The sequence below is a fragment of the Python bivittatus genome, unplaced genomic scaffold (assembly GCF_059951505.1).
Source record: "Python bivittatus isolate LINGU-HERP-01145 unplaced genomic scaffold, Pbiv_v1 ctg000340_np1212, whole genome shotgun sequence".
Lineage (NCBI taxonomy): Eukaryota > Metazoa > Chordata > Lepidosauria > Squamata > Pythonidae > Python > Python bivittatus.
In genome coordinates, this window is record NW_028277056.1 from 1,290,196 (window position 1) to 1,309,161 (window position 18,966).

General features: G+C 45.4%; 1 protein-coding gene across 2 annotated transcripts in view; it reads left to right on the forward strand.

Annotated features, from left to right (window-relative positions):
- NUP98 (nucleoporin 98 and 96 precursor) overlaps window positions 1-18,966 on the forward strand; it is a 40,260-nt gene that overhangs the window by 768 nt on the left and 20,526 nt on the right. For both annotated transcript variants that reach the window (XM_088140369.1, XM_088140370.1), the window contains exons 2-14: window positions 4,524-4,626; window positions 5,225-5,326; window positions 5,410-5,589; window positions 7,057-7,196; window positions 8,328-8,435; window positions 8,710-8,893; window positions 11,946-12,106; window positions 12,666-12,803; window positions 13,627-13,711; window positions 14,599-14,691; window positions 15,664-15,804; window positions 17,366-17,499; window positions 18,128-18,315. In XM_088140369.1, the coding sequence (XP_087996495.1) occupies window positions 4,551-4,626; window positions 5,225-5,326; window positions 5,410-5,589; window positions 7,057-7,196; window positions 8,328-8,435; window positions 8,710-8,893; window positions 11,946-12,106; window positions 12,666-12,803; window positions 13,627-13,711; window positions 14,599-14,691; window positions 15,664-15,804; window positions 17,366-17,499; window positions 18,128-18,315 (1,730 nt within the window). In that variant the 5' untranslated portion in view covers window positions 4,524-4,550. The remainder of the gene's footprint in view (window positions 1-4,523; window positions 4,627-5,224; window positions 5,327-5,409; window positions 5,590-7,056; window positions 7,197-8,327; window positions 8,436-8,709; window positions 8,894-11,945; window positions 12,107-12,665; window positions 12,804-13,626; window positions 13,712-14,598; window positions 14,692-15,663; window positions 15,805-17,365; window positions 17,500-18,127; window positions 18,316-18,966) is intronic.

Consider the following 18,966-nt stretch of genomic DNA (forward strand, 5'->3'; position numbering starts at 1 on the left):
TTTTGCGGGGAATTCCGTGCGCAGGGGAGGCGATGAAGTCACCGGGAAGTGAGCCCGACGCCGAGGAGGCCTGACGCTTGGGGAAGGAAGGCAAACTGCCCAGGTTCAGGGCCCAGAGTCCCCGCTTACGATAGGTAGAAGCAGCCCAGAGTCGGTTGACTGACTCAGAACGCAGCTGCGGATCTTGAGGCTGCGCGTGTGGACCGGGGTGGGTTCGCGTGTCACGCCCGCAGGTGAAATCAAGAGCTGTGGTTCAGGTCTTGGCAGTTGGGGGACCTTAACCAGACCGTGAGCCAGTGCGAATGCAGCTATAAAGGTGCTTGGTAAGGATTTGTCATTAGTTTTCTTGCGGTTTCCTTCCAGCATCGAGGCTGGTGCTTTCTTGGTTAGAGAAACTCTGGAATCTTCAGTGCAAAGTGTTGATTATCTATTAGAGAACATCAGTAACAGCTTTTTTTGCCCTGAAATAAAAATTCTTACCAGGGAGCACCAAGGAAATAGCAGTTGTCTTAGTGGTCACTCTGCGGCCTTGAATATTACCTCTGCGTAAGTACATAAGTTGAGCCTGATGGCCAAGCATAATCAAGCTGAGATACTCAAGGACCTACACATAATAGGTAAAAGGTTTTATCACAGCGAGCACTGAGTTGGGCAGCAGAGTTTTGTTACACTTTAAAGACTAGCAAATTATGATTTTACTAACCAGAGCTCCTGAAGCTGTATATTTCAACCCACCAGGGGATCATGAGCAACTTGAGAAAATGGATCGCGTACCTTTTTAAAACTGCCCCAGTCATGGTAGTGGAGCTTGAATGTATGAGTATTGACAAGCTTATGAATTAGTTTTTCACCTGCTTTCTTAGTAGAAGCTCAAGGGGTTTTTGAATTGCCAACAATATTGTAGTCTTTAACTTATTTATGTTATAAAACATTTAGAAATGAACTACTTATACTCCCATAGCTATTTGGCTTACAAAATGTTTATCCTGTAAAATACATAGTTACATTAAGCACATCAGTAAAAGGGGTTGTAATTTGCTTTGATTAAAAATAATGTATATCGTGGATTTGACTTCTAATGTAACTAAAGTGGACAAAAGACTTATTTCTGTAGAGTATAGCGATTTATTTTTGCTATAGGTTTATATGCCATACCACTTGTCAATCAATTTTGGGCAGGTTATAATCCCACAATATATAAACAGATTAAAAGAACAAAAAAGCAACTGTAGCAATTATATGATAAAATATAATTTTAAAAGAGTTGTTTTTTAGTAAGGTAGGTGGTGACAAATTTGATATATAAATAAAAATATTCCTGTTCCAAGAAATAGTCATAGTCTATATACAAGAGAAATCCCTGTCAAGTCATTTCCTCTTGAAAGTCCTGCTGAAATAATTGAGTTTTAATTGCTCCCCTAAATCCCATTAATGTTGGGGCAAACCAAGTGGATTCTTGTTAATCAGCAACAAACTGTTATTGGATATCGGCATCCCGAATGACAGCAACCACTGCTAGTTGGATTCTCCAACGTCCCTCAGTATGAAGTAGTGTATTAACCCTAATCCTAAGTAGTGTATTCAGTCTTTAGAGAATGTTGGACTTTGTAGGCTAGAGTGAAAAGTTTTTGCATAAAGAAAGCTAGGAAAACCAGAAGCTTCTAGTTTGTTTTATGTAGAAAGTGTGTGTGTAAAAACATTAAATTGTAGAGTGGCTGACTGCTTGGGCTGGGAAGAATTAGGCCTGTTTGCTCCATTGTGCCATATGCAGGCATTTTCTAGTAGCATCTGGGTGGCCACTCTGTGTGTGTGTGTGGGGGGGTTCTTTTAAATATGGCCAGCTGAGACTTTGGGGAGACATTGTCAATGACGGCAGAAAGTTGACAGCGCTAACTGAAATGAAACGTACAGGTGCTTGCATCTTATGCTAGAGTATGTTACAAGTAAGAGATGCTTATGAAGATCTCCTCATCTTGAGACTTGAGTGTAGAAGGGATGTATTGATAAAATAATAAGGTAAGAGTTTTAATCAATCCTGGGGGTGGCTGGCACCCTGATGTCACTCCTGAGTTATTTGTCATTTCCATCATTCTTGGAATTTATTATTTTTAAGATTGTCTTTATATTGTCTTTTAATTGATTTTATCTCCTTTGTAAACCACCTAGAGTCACTTTTCAACGAGATGGGCAGTGACAAATTTGATATATAAATATAAATAAATAAAAATGTTTTGTACATTCTGGAAATACTCTTGCCTTAGAGACAATATATGCCATTTCTTTATGAATTTAGTATTTGTATGTTATAACTTAATTACTTGTGTTTTTAATAATAATACCTCATGATCTTTGTTTCCCAGAGCCTCAGCAGTCAGTATTAGTTTATGCTTTTGTGAATTTGAGCTGGATATAAGTTGAACAGTTTTGTCCTCTCAAATAGCACTTTTCTATTTTAAGAAGTCCAGCATTCTTTTTGATTCATCATGCTTCACTGCATGAATGTATTCATGACATTAAGCCACAATTTGCTTACTTGGCCCAATTTTCTGAGTTCGGAAGACACACTGAAATATAAACTAACCGTGTATCCAGGGTTTGCATGGTACACTTGGTTGAAATGTGATCAGTTAGTTCATGGTTCAGTGTGTCTGGAAGGCTATACACCATGCTTCGTACCTCACAGTAGCTTTGCACATCAAGCCAAACCCAAATGAAGTTAACTGTTACAGCTTAGCTCAGTGTGTGAAGCCAGCCATTACAGTCCTAATGCTTGACCAGGAAGCTACATAGTAGAACTTCATAAATAGGCAGCAAGAAATGTGATCTTCAGTGTATAATTCTAGTGGAGGACTTGTCTGGGTATCATGCTATTATTAGATGAAGTCAGTAGCAAGCAGCTGCTGCTAAGACCAAAACAAAGATTAATTAACCAGTAATCCAGTTAGTCCTAATTTACTGAATAAGCCAAAGTTGGCTGCATTCACACAGTGTAAGCTATGAACCAATGGCTTACAGACTACAATGGCTAATTGCATGCAAACAGGCTAATCCAAAACCAGAATATGGCATGGTGTGAATCAAGTCATTGATTTGTTTTTTAATTTATTCATTTACTGCCATTTCTATGCATCTCTATTCCCAAGATGTAAAATCTCCAGGCAGGTTTTCATTCCTCTTCTTTGCTTCAAGGAGCCATTGTGCTGCTTTCAAGCCAGGGTCCTTGGATATGCTTCTCTTTCCATTTCCAAGGATGGGGAAGCAACTATTTTATTAACAGATCAGTTTTTCTGTTCTTGGAGCATTTGAAATGTTACTTGGATGAACATGGTTGTTTCCTTTATTTCTAGTTCATTTTGCACAGTAGTTAGAGTTAGTTTGCACACTAACTCGTGTGCCAAGAAATGTACTTGTTAAACTCACTTAGCTTAGATCAGGAAGTTCTACAACTTCTGCTAGTTGACCTTGAATTGCTTAGGTTGATTTAAATGCACAAGTTCAGTTTTGAATCCTATGGTAAATGGAAATTATTTGATTCTGACCATCACTTGGAAGCTGTTGGTAACTGACAACTTTCTGTTGCCTTGGCTCCTTTATTGATGGAATCATAAAAAAACAAAGTTGGAAGGGACCATGGAGACCAACTAGTCCAACCCCCCACTTAGATTCACTAAGTGACAGATTTTGGACAGGTGGCTCTCCAGTCTCTGTTTAAAGACTTCCAATGATGAAGAACATCCCACTTCATGAGGCTGCCTGTTTCCACTGGCTCTTATTATCAGAAAATACCTCCTCCACTTCTCTCCAATCTTGATGTGGATCAATTTATGAATACTTTCTGGGAGTGGTCATTTGTTCAGTTATGTATTCTTCTAACAGTTGTTTATCTAGCCCATATATTGTCATTTTATTAATGAGGATATAATGAGAAACTGAAAGGAAAGAAACTCAATGAGGTTAAGATATACTATATCCATGGCATTCCCCATATCTATTAAAGCTTATAACTCACAGAAAGTAGACAAGGTTAGTCTGGTATGATTTGTTTGTGACAAATCCGTGCTGGCTTTTGTTAATAGTTGCATTCAAGTGCTCACAGATATGCTGTTTAATCATCTGCATGAGGACTTTGCCCAGTATTGATAGCAAGTTGACAGACTGGTAATTTGCTAATGCCCTTTTTTTTTTTTTTTTTTTTTTGGAAGATAGGGATAACATTGCTCTTCCCAGCCTTCTGGGGCTTTACAAGTTCTTCAGGAGTACTGAAAGATTGCAGTTAGTTCTATAATCACCTCCACTAGTTTCTTTAGTACCCTAGAAATTCATCTGGTTCTGGAGACTTGAATTTGTTTAAATTAACTAAGTGTTCTTTTACCCTTCTTTACTGATGGACCTTGACAGCTCATATGGACATGATAAGAAACTAACATGGAAAAATATAGTTTATCTATATTTTCTGAAAAAAAGCCTAATATGAACTCCTAAAAGCTGAGTTTGTTGAAAAAAAATTATTTTCTCTTTTTTAGGTTTTGAGAAACTAAAATAACTTCAACATGTTTAACAAATCTTTTGGAACGCCCTTTGGAGGCAACACGGGGGGCTTTGGAACAACTTCAACTTTCGGACAGAGTAAGTTGTGACTAAGAATGGGGGGATGTTTTGGTCCAGGTAGCTTAGTATCAGCTCCTCCGATGGGCAGTTTCAGACAGAAATCTTTTACCTCCTTGTATGCTATATATTTGAATCCACAGGTGATGAAGATTTGAGGCTTCTTCTGTTTTTAGTCTCCTCTCTTCTGGAAATGCTTAAACCACATATTTTAAATTTTAATAGTACATTATCTTTGTGAACTACCTAGAGAATAATATTATTTGGCAGTCTTACATTGAATGTTAGAACATTTTCTTTATAAAGTGAATATGGATGGGATAGAACTGAGTTAAATGCTTTTTATTTAAAATTCTATTTTTTAAATATGGTAAGCCCTCCAAATGTTTGCCCATCAAATGCACTTTTTGACTGTCACATACTTCACATGGGAGCCTCAGCGTTCTGAAAGATGCGGCTTGCAAAACCATGCGCTATAAAAAAAATGCGCTCTGTGTACCCCGAAAGTGGTTTCACCTTTCTGTCAGTCAACTGTGGCTGTGAGAGCAGCTGAATTTCAGCCCTACTGTGAACTCAGACACCCTCCCCCCCCCCCCATTCCCCTCTTCCTGCTTTGCAGATACTGGCTTTGGGACTACCAGTGGAGGAGCCTTTGGGACATCGGCCTTTGGATCAAATAACAATGCTGGGGGACTCTTTGGTAGCGCTCAAACCAAGCCAGGTACAGATCCCTTCCTGCCTTTTGTGCCCCACGTCCTTTTCTCCTCTCTGGTGCCTGATCAGAGGGCTTCTTCTTGGTTGCAGGAGGGCTCTTTGGGGCAAGTACTTTTAGCCAGCCAGCTACGTCATCCACGAGTACTGGTTTTGGTTTTGGAACGTCCACCGGAACGTCCAGCGGCCTGTTCGGGACCGCAAACGCAGGGGGAGGCCTCTTCTCATCCCAGAACAATGCCTTTGCCCAGAATAAGCCCGTGGGGTTTGGCAGTGAGTATGGCTGTTTCTAAAGTAGCTTGGAAATGCTGTATGTGTGGTGCCATTACTGGTTTGTTTCACTCAGCAAAAGGCATCTCTTCAAAACGTCTGAGAAAATGCTCCTGAGCATCTTTGTGGAATGAGGCTTGGGTACGGTTGACAAACTGAGGTTTGTAAGATTCACAGAGCATTATTGGAAATTCATCTTTCTAACATTCTGATAAAATAAAAATAGACGAACCAGTGCATGAACTGAAGAACGTGTTTGGTCAAATAATCAGAATAAGTGTGATTAGAAATATAATCTGAAGTATTTTAAACATTCCGTCTTCTCCCTTTCCCACCTTTGATCCCCATTGCAGGATTCAACCTCCTGCTGAATTCTCTGTTATTTTAGTTTTGTTTATACTCTTTCAGCCAGCAGGTGTGGGGACAGTTCTGTTAAGACAGCCAAGGACCTTGATCAAATGTACAACGTGAAGAAATAGTCCTGCAAGACAAATAATAATTTGCAACCTGTTTTTAAAACCAGCTTTAGTGGAATACAATCAGCAAGAGCATTGCCTTTTCTGGCAGTAATGTAATTAAGAGTAAGCTGAGGCCTGTTCATTGTTCATACCCTGAAATATTTTCCTGTTCTTTCAGCTTGTATGTAGTATTTTCACAATGCTAATAGTGATCCAAAGTGACCTGCTGTTGAAAAAAGCATTACTCAGTGATAACTTTATTATTAATTATGACGAATATATTTTCTGGATATTCTTGGAAATTGTTTTTTAAAGTTCTGATTTAAACAGATTTCAGCATGTAGAACGGGGCTGTTTATAAGAGTCAGCAGTCAGTCAGAATGCCATTTCCCAGGTGTTTGGATAGATTGAGGGAAGTGGTAGATCAGGCCAGCCCCTGTGCAAGGAATCAGTTCAAACCTCTGATTCCTGAGCTACCTGTCCTTTCCTGCAGTTTGGGAGGGAAGAAGTGCCAGCAAGAGGAGGAATAAAACAGACCTATTTCCCTTTTCCACCTGTTCCCTTTGGCCAAAAGAATTGGTGGCTTTTTTTTTTCTGAGGAGACTTTGTAGAAGGCAGGATTTCCTGTGGGCATTCTTGGCAAAAGTGGAACTTGCTGGATGGAATCCTCTTCCTTCCTTTACTCCCCGCAGAGGAAAGGAAAAGTGGTTCTCCCCACCCCAAACTTGAGCTTTTGTAAATGTGTAAGCCGCATGTTCTTGGTACCTTCTGTGAAAAACAAATGGACAAGGAAATTGCATTTATCCCTGAATAAAAGACGTGGGCTTCTTTCTTAATCCCAGGTTGTGTGTGGAAAGGAGTGTTTATTCATCCTTGTTCATGCTGATCTGTGACCCAGTTCTGGTTAATTTGAAATGTTATAACTTCAGTCTGCTTTCCATCAGGTATTCATTGTATGAAAAAAGGTTTTATCTGTGATATGTTTGGACATTTATTTGATTTTTTTTAACAGATTTTGGGACAAGCACCAGCAGTGGAGGGTTGTTTGGAACCACTAACACAACCTCCAATCCATTTGGAGGCACATCTGGCTCCCTTTTTGGATCAACAAGCTTTCCCACTGTCCCCACTGGCACAACTATTAAATTCAATGTAAGCCCCATTCATGTGCACTTTTTAATTAATTTCAGCCTTCATGCTGTCTCTTGGGCTTTTGATTCTTGTGCAAGATATATCTAAATGCTATTCACTGTCAGCGATACAAGAGAACAAGACTTCATGTTTATCATGATTCCCATGAAGCCTCATTATCCTCTCTCAGACATATGGCCTTCCATATGGGGCAGCATAACAGTATTTAATTTTGGATTAGGAAGTTCTTGTCAAGATGTCTCTGGATGTGTGATACTTGCAGGAACATATGCTAGGGAATCTGGATTAATTTCGCTGCTGTAGAGGATCCGATACCATATGTTGATGTAGTTCTATTTGTACATTATTTCAAGAAGGGAGGCTGAGAATAACAGTTACGTTTCCCATCACTTGAGAAAAGGCTGTAGTACTATGACCAAGTACCTGCTTCACATGTAGAAACTCTCGCTTCCAACCCCTGCCATTGCAAGGCAGGATGAGAGGCCGTTCTCCGAGGGAGGCTTTGGAAAGCCGCTGCCAGCCAGTGCAGATTGCCCTGAGTTCAGTGGGGCCCCCAGTGTTCTGCCTTGGTAGGTGGCTGCTCCTTGGAATTGTGAAAAAGAGGAAGGGGGTGTTTCATCGGCATTGCTTTAGGGCAGAGGCCCCTTTAAGGGGTGGATGGAACCGCAGATCTTGAGGGTTCTGTAGCAGTTGATGAAGTAGAAGATGGAGAGATCTGCTAAAAGGGGGGTTGTCTGTCTGTGCAGCAGTGAGGATGGAGCTCCCCTGCTCACATTCCTTCTAAAATTGCAACAGCAGGCAAAGTCAGAGTCATGAGGGCTCCCTTCCAGGTAGGAAAAGCTTGACTCAGAAGAGACCAGAGCGTAGGTAAGGAGAGGGTAGAACAGCGTGCCCTGCACAGCAAGGCAGGAGGCGTCCAGCTGCTGCTTCGTGCCCCCAAGAGCAGTAACCCTCAGATAGGCAGCCCAGGCCCTGCATGCTGGCCAGAGCCATGGCAGGGTTTCCTCAGTCCCAGCTCGGTGCTTGAGCCATCGGAGCCCGCTTGCAAGCCCACAAGGCACCACCGGGGCTCACAGGAGCGTCGCTTCTTTCGGGACCTGCACCTTGGTGAGCTTGTCATTTTCCTTCCAGCCACCAACCGGTACTGATACGATGGTCAAGTCTGGAGTCAGCACAAATATCAGCACCAAGCATCAATGCATCACTGCTATGAAGGAGTATGAAAGTAAATCACTAGAGGTCAGTGTGGACTCTTTGCCTGTGGTTGCTTGAATAAAGCCCAGCTGGAGGGATTCACACAACTCTTCGGTCACATTTCGGCTTAGCTGCACCTTGATGACTTGCCCAATGTCAGCTGTGCAGGGTTGGAACTCCTTCCCTTTGAGAACAGCGCTCCCCCCTTTCAAGAAGCACCCGGTTCAAATGCTGCCTTTCCTATTTTTGGAAAGGCCAGAGCATGGAGAAGATGATCCTTGCGGGGCCTCTGTGTGCTCAGGAAACATTTCTTGTTTAGGAGCTTCGCTTGGAAGACTATCAGGCTAACAGGAAAGGTCCCTCCAACCCAGTCGGAGCTGGAGCCACTCCTGGCTTGTTTGGATCGTCAACTGCTACGTCCAGTGCAGCCACAGGACTCTTTGGCTCCTCCACCACTAACACGGGCTTTTCGTATGGGCCAAATAAAACAGCGTTTGGAACCAGTAAGTACCAATGGGCTTGTGTGCCTGTGTGCTGTACCCAGGCTTGTAAAAAACTGTTGTAAAGTTTTATGCTGTTGCTGTGGTCTTGAGGGGAAAACATCCTCCAGGAAAGCCAAATACTTTACTGGGCAGGCTTCCGGCACCATGTCCCTCCAGGGTGCTCAGTGGACAGTGGCTGAAGAGAACCAGCCTGGGTCCAGTCTAGGAGTCAGGAAGCTCACGTTCAGATTTCACTCATCCCACAGGCTTGCTCTTGGTGCTCAACCCCATTTGCATCCCAGAATTGTGTTCCATATAAAATGGTGAGATGATGCTTTGCTTTTGACCAGCAAGGAAGAAGCCATAGAAGAGAGTGGCTTCTTCCAAGGGAGACATAAGATGCCGTGCTTGCAGGTGTCACAAGGATTTTGCTTGGTTATGAAGTCATAAGTTGGTTTTAGCTAGCTTTTGGAAAGCTGTAATTGATGAAGCCTCCTGGGGAGACAGTTCCTGAAAGCAGCAATCACTGTGGAGAACCTGTGTCCCCGAGGCCATAACCCTCCTCACTTCCTGCAAATGGGCCATCACCTGTGACATCTCCTGGGGTAGACACTTCAGCTTTGTAGCACTTTCAGTTGCACTTGGGAGCGGATTGGCATCCCGTGCAGAGCCCAAGGAATTGCTGTAACGTGGTAATGGTGTTAAGAGCCTGAAAATGCACAGAATGTTTCATGTTGGAAAGACTCTGAAATACCCACCACGGAGGAATGGCAGGCGGAGATCACAGAATCTGCAGAGGTGGCAAAATTGACCTGTTTAATTAGAAAAAAGACAACAACTAGATTTGTCAGTGGCTGGAAACCCTTTAGGGACTTTTTGCTGAAAATGGGGGAAAATGTGATTTATGGGTTTGATGATCAGAAGGGGTAGATGATGGAAAAAAGGGAGTTATGGTGTAACCTTAGAGACAGAGGATAACGTTTGAATGCATTTATAACTGCTGTAAAGAATATCAGAAGCCATTTATTTTAATTTTGTCCTTTTTTTTGTCTTTTTTTCTATTTTTCTCCTTTTTCATTTCTTTTTTCTTTTCTCACCCCTTTTCTTTTACTTTTGAATGTTTTTATTCTGTAAAACTTTCTTCAAGAAAAATTAATTAAAAAAAAGAATGTTGCGTGTTGGCCCAGTTGCCCTTTCCAAGTGGGCTTCAAAGTCATTCCCCCGTAGGATGCCCTGCAGCAGCCAGGCAAGTGGTCATGAGGCCATGAGCAGTTGACTGAGGCCTCCTGTTCCACTTAGGGCCGTGGGCAGTGCACCAGCTGGAGCTGGGCAAAGGAAGTCCCGGCCACAGTCTCCCCCTGCCCTTCCAGCAATTGGATGAGTCCTTGAAGGCCCGCGGTCGTGGGCCTGTTCCCCCAGTGTCGTGTTTCCCCCTCGAGAGGTACGCTCTAGCTCTCAGAGAGCCATGTGCGCAAACCACAACGCATCTTGCTAGGATTCAACTTGAGCTTTTTCCCTCCAACAACCTCCAGGCCCTGGGACAAGTCTTCACGGTATCTCCAGCTGCCCCAGGGTATCAGTTGTAAATTGAGTAGTATCATCAGTGTATTGATGATACTACTCCCAAACCACCAGATAATTTCTTCCAGCGGCTTCACGTAGATGTTAAAAAGCAGAGGAGAGAGAACTAAACCCGGTGGCACTGCCACGCTGATCTCTCTTCCTCCACTACCATCCACTGGAACCCCCCTACTCAGGAAGGAGTAGAACCACTGGATAGCTGAGCCCCTAATCCCCAACCCTTGCTGGTAGTCAGTGGCATTGAAGACCAGTGATAGGTCTAGTAAGTCCAAGCATGGTACACCATTCCCATCCAGGCCCTGACAAGGGGTCACCAATGCGGTTTCAGTCCCATAGCCAGTCCCGAACACAAAAAGGATTGAGGTAATCCACTTCCTCCGGGGTGCTCCACAGCCATGTGCCCATCCACCCGCTCCTTGCCTAAAAAGGGAAAGTTGGAGACCAGGTGATAGTTGTCAAAAACAGCCAGATCCAAAAAAGGAATACCACATCCCTGCATTCTCCGTCAAGGCTCTCGGCAGCACCCCATTCCAAAGCAAGATATTGACCACACCCTGGATCCAGCCCATTGCACTCACACGCCGTCTCTGCACAGGAGCCAGGAGGGGTGTGGATTAGGGTGACAGTGGTGGAGGTCATCCTGGAGAACACTTAATCTGCTTCCCCGGTGAGCAGGCCAAATGTAGTCTCAGTGACCTCATCAGACGCTGCCTGCGTGGCATGAAGACTTCAGTGAATCTCAGCAGCTTTTTCAACAAAGTGCTGCGGAAGATGATTCTAGCAGCCAGCCAGGAGAGCTACCTGCTTTTCTTTCCCTAAGGGTAGTTTGCCCCCCTAAACAAGGCCACTGGCCAACCAAATAAGGGAGGAAAAGTCAAGATGCATCACCTTTGTTGGCCCTCCAGGAGTTGCTTCTGCTGTTTCATCCCTTAAAGCTCCTTGGTAAAACAAGGTACACCCTGCAATCAGCACCAGAGAGGCTGTCTGAGAGCTCTTCTGTTGAGAACCCAAGTCGCCTCTTGCCAGCGGGTGACTACCCACATCAATAATCAATCCATTGCTGCAAATCCAATTTTGATTTCTCCTTCCAGCACTGTTTAGTTAGTTCTTTTAACCAACTCCCTTTTGTGAACTCATGCAATATCTTGGCTTGAAATACAGTTTGCAGGCTTAGTTCATTCTGGTAAAACAATCTCTGTCTTCTCCTACTCTGAAATGTCTCTGATTGTTCTCGTGTGTTGGCTTTTGTACCGAGGTCCCTTCAAATGCCTTTTGAGCTGCAGCCCCTTCTCCTCAAAGTCTTCTGTTAAGCCTCAGCCCAATCTTTTTGGCCCATTCAGAACGATACTCAGGTGTATCAAAGTGGCTTTACTTATTTTCCCTGTGCATCTTCTGACGAAGTTGGGTCTGTGGGCTGCTTGAAGCACGCACCTGTCTGAGCTGGTTCCATGAGAGGACTGCAGAAGTAACCAACCTTGTCTGTGTGTTGCAGGTACCACCGGTTTTGGAACGGGAACTGGAGGCCTCTTTGGTTCGACTCAGGCAACCCCCAGCCTCTTCAACAAACCTTTTGGTCAGCCCACAACAACCCAGAACACGGGTTTTTCGTTTACAAACACCAGCACCCTTGGACAGCCCAGCACAAACACAATGGTAAGGATGATCACAGCCTAGAAAGCTCTAGGTATGGTATGAGGAATGCTCCCTCGAGACACCCCTTTAGGGGTCAGTCCTGCAGTTTTTGTTGAACTCCCAGGAGTGCAGACCTTCATGTTTGCACTCAGTCACAGGGCAGCTCTTTTCAGGGGAGCCTAACCCGGTTGGGATAGAAGCGTTCAGAGTCTGAGGTGGGACTTGGCAAAAGGGAAGGGGTGCGCAGCCTTGTCATCTCCGAGAAGGGCCTGTGTCTCCAGGCCTGGTGGTGGGTGGGCTTCGTTCTCCAGGGCAGAGGCTTGCTGGTGGCCTCCGGTGACCTCCTGACCTCCCTTCATAAAGGGCTGGTTCTGGGCAGGCCCGAGTCTCCTCAAGGTAGTAGTAAAAACAAAGCGAGGCTTCCTGTTTAGCTTTGCCCAGCTCAGCTGAATCAGATCAAGCTCCAGCAGAGGATGGGTTCGTCGATGCGACAGTGTTTCACGGTCACTTTTGTCTGCTCGGCTTTTCCAACGGACATATACGTGCGGCCCACTTTCTCAACATTTCCTATCATTCCCAGGGCCTGTTTGGAGCCGCCCAGCCCACGCAAACGGGGGGCCTCTTTGGAACAGCTGCCAATACCAACACTGCAGCTGCGTTTGGAACAGGGACTGGTCTCTTTGGACAACCCAATACTGGATTTGGCGTTGGTGGCTCGGTACGTGGATTAAAAATGAGTTTTCTGAAGAGGGTGGAAGCTGCAGTTCTTATGCAAAGTTAAGCTTTGCAGGCATACCAATATTTATTTCTTGGTAGAATCGCCTGTAAAGGGGTTTCACGTTAGTCAAAGACACTCCCATCAGCTTTTGTGACAGGAAATGCCCTTCTCTGCAATTCACTCATGACCTCTATAAAGTTAAGAAGTAGCAGTAATAAGAAGAGTCTTGTGAAGTGCCCTCTTGACTCTGGGCCAGACCCAAGGAAGCTGTCCTTGACGTTAGTCAAATCCATACGATCTTCTGGTTGTTTTTCCCTGATGTCCTGGGGGGGTTATCTGGGGAAGATATTTATTTATTTATTTATTTTCTGTAGCCGCCCATCTCAACCAAGTTGCTGGCCAGTCCCCTCCCAGTAGCAGAATTAATCACTAAAAAAAGATCCTTTCGCCTGCAGAAAGGAAAACATTTGTCCTGGCTTCCCCTCCTTCAGTCAGGAGAAGATTTCTAGCGAGGACAAGGCAACCCGCGTCCCCTTGCATTGCTTGGCCCGTGTATCTAAAGGGCACCTTCTCTGGGAACTGTGACCATGCTGGGGACAAAAGTAGAGCCCGTCTCTTCCTTTCTCCTCCCCTTTCTAGTTTTTGGCAGCCTAGGGGGCTTTTGTGCCAAAGAAAAGGGCAGCTGCTGTCTGACGTGACAGCCATCCTGCAGGAGAAGGCACTTCTTTTGAAAATCAGCTGACTGAGAAAAGACGCGGGTTGCTCTTTCTGGGTGCTTGTATTTTTGTAAAAGCTACTAGTCTTTTTTTCCTTTTATTTTCAGTCTCTGTTTAGTAACAAGCCTGCTGGATTTGGCACCACAACCACCAGTGCTCCTTCCTTCGGGACAACAACAAGTGGACTTTTTGGTAACCGACTAAACAGATATTTCTCACTTGGAATATCTCTCTGGGAGTGTTTCAGTCTGTTGTCCATTTCACCAAATGTAGCCCAGAGGCAGAATTGGGCTGAAAGGGCACAGGTTGCAAAGGGCCATCTGGTCTGGGGTTATAGGCAGGAATTTTGCATTTTGAGCTGTGAGGCGAGAATAGTGTGGCAGCTCTGACCACTGCTCTTCCCCCGCCTTTCCCAACTTGGGGGTGTGAGGGATCACTCCTCTTTAACCTTTGTGCGCCTGTAGGCTAAGAATTCTGGCAGTTACCTGTCGATATACCTGGAGGGCCCCGTGCTGGGAAAGGTGGGCTGACGGCTGGGTCTGTCCCACTCTCTCCATCGGTGCATGTCTGGACTTGAGCTTCCTAAAACGGCTGGCGAGCCAGAGAAAAGGGACTCAGCCTGCCGTGAAGTTTATGGGCTTTTTTATTGGCTAAACAAAGGCCTAGGGGATCCCTGGATCCTGCCAGGTGGCAGGATACCCGTGCACCATCTGCTCTGAGTCCAGGCCACGTGGGTAGCACTCTCAGAGGCTGTGGGACAGGGCAGGTTGGAAACTACGTTGGATTGGATTCCAGTCTAAATATTATTAGGTTATTCCTTGAATTTACAGTCAAAGACCCAAACGTTATTAAAGTTATGGGTAGTAGTTCTCTCATGTAGTTAATGATTTCCCCTTTTGTCACACTGAAAATTACCCTTGAGGCCAACCATGTTCTTGGAGGCCACATGCAGCCTCATGTTGTGTCTTCAGAAAAAAACTTGGCCAAAAGTTCCCCGCTTTTGTATAGTCCTAGTGGCACAATCAACAGACGTTCAGGTTGAATTTCAGAGAAGGCCATTAACCTTTCTTCTCTCATAGGGTTTAATGCGAACACCCCAGGAAATAGCTTGTTTGGGAGCAAGCCTGCAGCTGGAGCTCTGGGTCCAGGCCTCGGGACAGGATTTGGGACAGGTAGGATTGGGGAGTTACCAGCATGGGATGTGTAGTCTTCATTCCTTCTAGAAAGTTCTTAGCCAGTAGTTGGGGTGCCAGGGTTAGAGATGAGCAAAGCATGGTAATAATGAAACATAGATGTTGCCAGGCCATCCCAGTTCTTTCTCTCCATGGTGAACTTCTTCATCTGTTATTATTATCAATTATCAATGCACCCTTACCTTACACGTTTGTTCCAGTTCTTTGCCATTTTACTCAGACTGAGAGATTAAAAACTGGTTTCTGTTACATAAGGCAAAAAATGTTCCTGCAGAATCAACAGATTTTCTGTGATTTGAAGCCATTTATGATCCCAGTGTGATGGATTCCTTGTCAGCAATTATGTCTTAACACTTAGCTGACAGCCTGGCTTTTGGGGCTCATGATTCGTCTGTAGCAATTAGGAAAGCTCCCACTCCCCCACCCCGGCTTCCAGTTAGCTCTGTCGGTGGACGCAGAGAGTCAGGAAGATGACCTTGACGGGGATATGGAAAAGCCATTGCCTAGGCGAAAGGGGCTGAAACATTTTTTAAGTCCAGGACAACCAGAAAATATTTGGAAGCAGCTCAGACAGGCACCTCCCTGATTTACTGAACCATAAGGAAGGAAGAGGAGGAGGAGGTCCAGCACAATCAGACTTGCAAGATTTTGTTATCAGAGCCAATCTCAAAAGCAGTTTTAGCCTTCCTGTGGAGTTGATTGCATGGTCGGGTGAAAAGCTACACTACAGCTATCTTCCCATAGCTGAGAAGATTGCCAAGTTTAATTATGTCTATCCTTTTAAAAAGAAACCTGACAAAGCCAGCATTGGCTGGTAGAAGCATTTTTCCATCTTAAGACCAACAGTGCTTCTCTCTGAACTGTGTTGGGAAGGGCTGAATGCATTGGTTATTGCTGGTTGATCACAGTCTCTTTCCCTGACCCTTCTGTTTCCCTCCCCTTCTTCTGCAGCCCTTAATGCAGGACCAAATTCACTGTTTGGGAGCACGCAGCCCAAACTAGGGGGCACGCTTGGGACAGGGGCATTTGGTGCCCCTGGATTTAATACATCAACAGCCACTCTGGGCTTTGGAGCTCCACAGCCTGCTGTGGGTAAGTTGCTTAAAACCCAGTCTTTGGGGTGGGAAGGGGCTCAACTTGGTTCAGTCTAGGCTTGATTGACTTCTCTCTGATAGTCAGTTCAGATGTGCAACAAGAAACCACCCTATCGGTGTGTGAGGATTGCCTCCAGGTCCCCTTCAGTTTGTCCTCTGCCAAAGGATAAGGGAGAGATGTATGCCTCAGAGTAGTGCTCGTGCAAGGGTGGGGCAACGTAGAAGAGACTGTGCTGTTGGCCAGCCCCACCTTGTGATTCTCAGATGTTGCATAGTGGTGTCAGCTGAGAGCATCTGCAGGTTTCTTTTGGATTAGTGAGAACTTAATTTTTTTCTTTTGCATGTGAACTTAGTAAGATCACATGGATCTGTCAACCTGCTGTTTTGGATCTTCTCAAATGATTTTCTGATTTTTTAACCTTCCACCAGATGGGAGTGTCTTAAAACTGTTTTCAGGAGGGCAAGTGGTGAGGGCATTAGGCAGCAGTTTAGGTAAGTCCCATTGAAAGTGCCAAGAATGCTTTACGGCCTTCGGGCAGTTCTTAGGGCAATAGCCTGTCTCGTTGTTATCCAGAGTGCATTTTATTGTTACTCCCAAATCAAAGACTAGACCGTGGTGAGTTTGCTATATGCTTCATTTGGGATTTCAGCTGAGCATCGCAACAGTGAGTTAGAGTACGAACTGCTCTCTCCAGAGTGCTCTGCACAGCTTGCCCCTTGGTGGCACCTGGACCGACCGTAAAGAATAGGGTCATACCTGTTGAAAATGGTTTGGAAGAAGAAGTGCTTCGGGCCTGCATGAGCCCAGTGCTGTTCTGGGTTTCGTTAAAGCAGAAATCTTCAGGGACTAACAGAGTGGCACTGTGCCCACTCAAAATCATTTCTGAAGGTGCGCTATCCTAATATGGAGAAAGACTGAATTTCATTCCCCCTAGTGCTCTGTCCTCTATGGGTGTAGGCCATGGTGAGGGCCATACTTTAGAGGAGCAGCAGGTCAGGGGTGCACCTGCCCATCCAGAGGAGAGCATCATAAACAGCAATGCCCTTTGTTTGCCTTGTGTTGTGATGATGGCTTATGGCTCACACACAGGTTCCTTAACCTGGTGTCCCAAGATATGCTGGACTACTGTTCTTACCATCCATTGACCACATGGCCAGGAGACCAGGTTGAGGCAGCTTCTGTGTACCTCTGATAGGCAGAATAAGGGCACTTTCCACTCCTGCCGGGGATTCTCTACTGCCACTGCGACTATCCCGTCAATGCCACTTGGCTGGCATTTTGGTAGCCCGCAGGGTTTGGGCTGTAGTATGTCCAAATCCATTTTGTGGGGCATTTCGATAGTGTGTCTTAGTAAGGTAGCCTCCACAGCTGGTTTTGGCATGCTCGAAGGCCTCCCCCCAGAAGCAGCTGGAGGTTGGCTGTCAGCCGTTCATCTCTCCCTCCCCTCTGTCAATGCTGTCAGTTGCTGCAGCTGTCAGAGGAGGGCACCTTTGCCTCGTCATCTTCAGTGGCATTCTGTGGGCCAGCAGGCTGACCCTTGGCTGCCTTTTCCCTTCAGCTTTGACAGATCCCAACGCCTCTGCGGCCCAGCAAGCCGTTCTGCAGCAGCACCTCAACAGCTTGACGTACTCGCCCTTCGGGGACTCCCCTCTCTTCCGAAACCCCATGTCTGACCCAAAGAAGAAGGAGGAGGTAAGGCAAGGGGGGCAGGGGGCATCGTCTCTGGACAGACATAACCAAGAGGCCTGTGACTTTAGGGTGCCTATGTCAGGGGCCTCCCCCCTCCCTCCCCATTTAAAAACCTTTTGGGAGGGAGTTCTGGGAGTTGCAGTCTTCGCACGTCTGGAGGATCAGCTGGGGAAGAAACAGGACAGCCAGGGATTGCAAGGAACCCCATCCTGCCATGCATAATTACGAGAGGGAGCCAGGTCAAAACCCGTGTCAAAAGCAGACTCTGAACATCACAGCTGCTGCCAGCAAAATGCTTGAGATAGCACCAGCTGGAAGGATGGCTTGTTGGCAGCAGACCCGTGATGGTTTGGGGAAGGGCTGAGTACGTCACGCCATAGATCCTCCTCGGGACACTTGGGTTTTAGAACGAGCAGGAGCTCCTTATGCCCTGGCATTTATCCAGGGGACATGCCTGTTGCCTTCCTTTGTCTTGGGGAAAAGTCTGGGGATAGAAGTGGAGAAAATCAGACTTGGACAATTGCCTCATTTCTTTGCGGGGGATGAGCAGCAAGTCAGCAGTTTAAACCTGAATTCGTTCTGAGTTGGAGAGGACCATCGTCCCCACGTGGCAACACTTGTTCTTTTTCAGAGGCTGAAGCCAACCAATCCGGCGGCCCAGAAGGCCCTGACCACACCAACGCATTACAAGCTGACTCCCCGCCCGGCCACTCGTGTGCGCCCAAAAGCTTTGCAGACGACCGGCTCCTCCAAATCCCATCTTTTTGACGGTCTGGATGACGACGAGCCATCCCTGTCCAACGGGGCCTTTATGCCCAAGTTAGTATTATGTTGTCTTTGCGTTTTGCACGGAAGGGGATCTGGGGAACCTGCTGATCTGAACAGAATTCCTCTTCTGGTTCTTGAGGGTCTCCAGTTGTCGTAGTCTGAGATTCCTCTAGAGCAGGGTTCCTCAACCTCAGCAACTTTAAGATGGGTGGACTTCAACTTCAACATGGCTGGCTGGGGAATTCTGGGAGTTGAAGTCCACCCATCTTAAAGCTGCTGGGGTTGAGGAACCCTGCTCTAGACAGCCTGGCTCTGTCACAGGCATGAGTGCCTAGGCAGTTCCCTTGATTTCACTCAGTGACTTTTAAAGAGTTTCCTCAAGCTCCACTGTCCTCCTGGGTTTATTTACAGAAGCTAGGAATTCCTGTTTTATTTTATTTTATTTTATTTTATTTTATTTATTTATACAATTTATATAAATAAATGGGGTACTGAGAACTCTGTGCTTTCTTAGCCTTCTCTCATTGAACTGTAATTCCCAGGATCTCCTGGCAAGGTCCAGCTGAAATTGAGCTGGCATGCCTCATCCTTTGCCTTTCTCCTTTTTGTTTAATCTGATGCTCAGAATAAGTACCCACAAATTAGGAACTGAGGTTGATGACTTTATCCTCTTTTAGACTTGTCACCTTCTGCCAAAAAAAG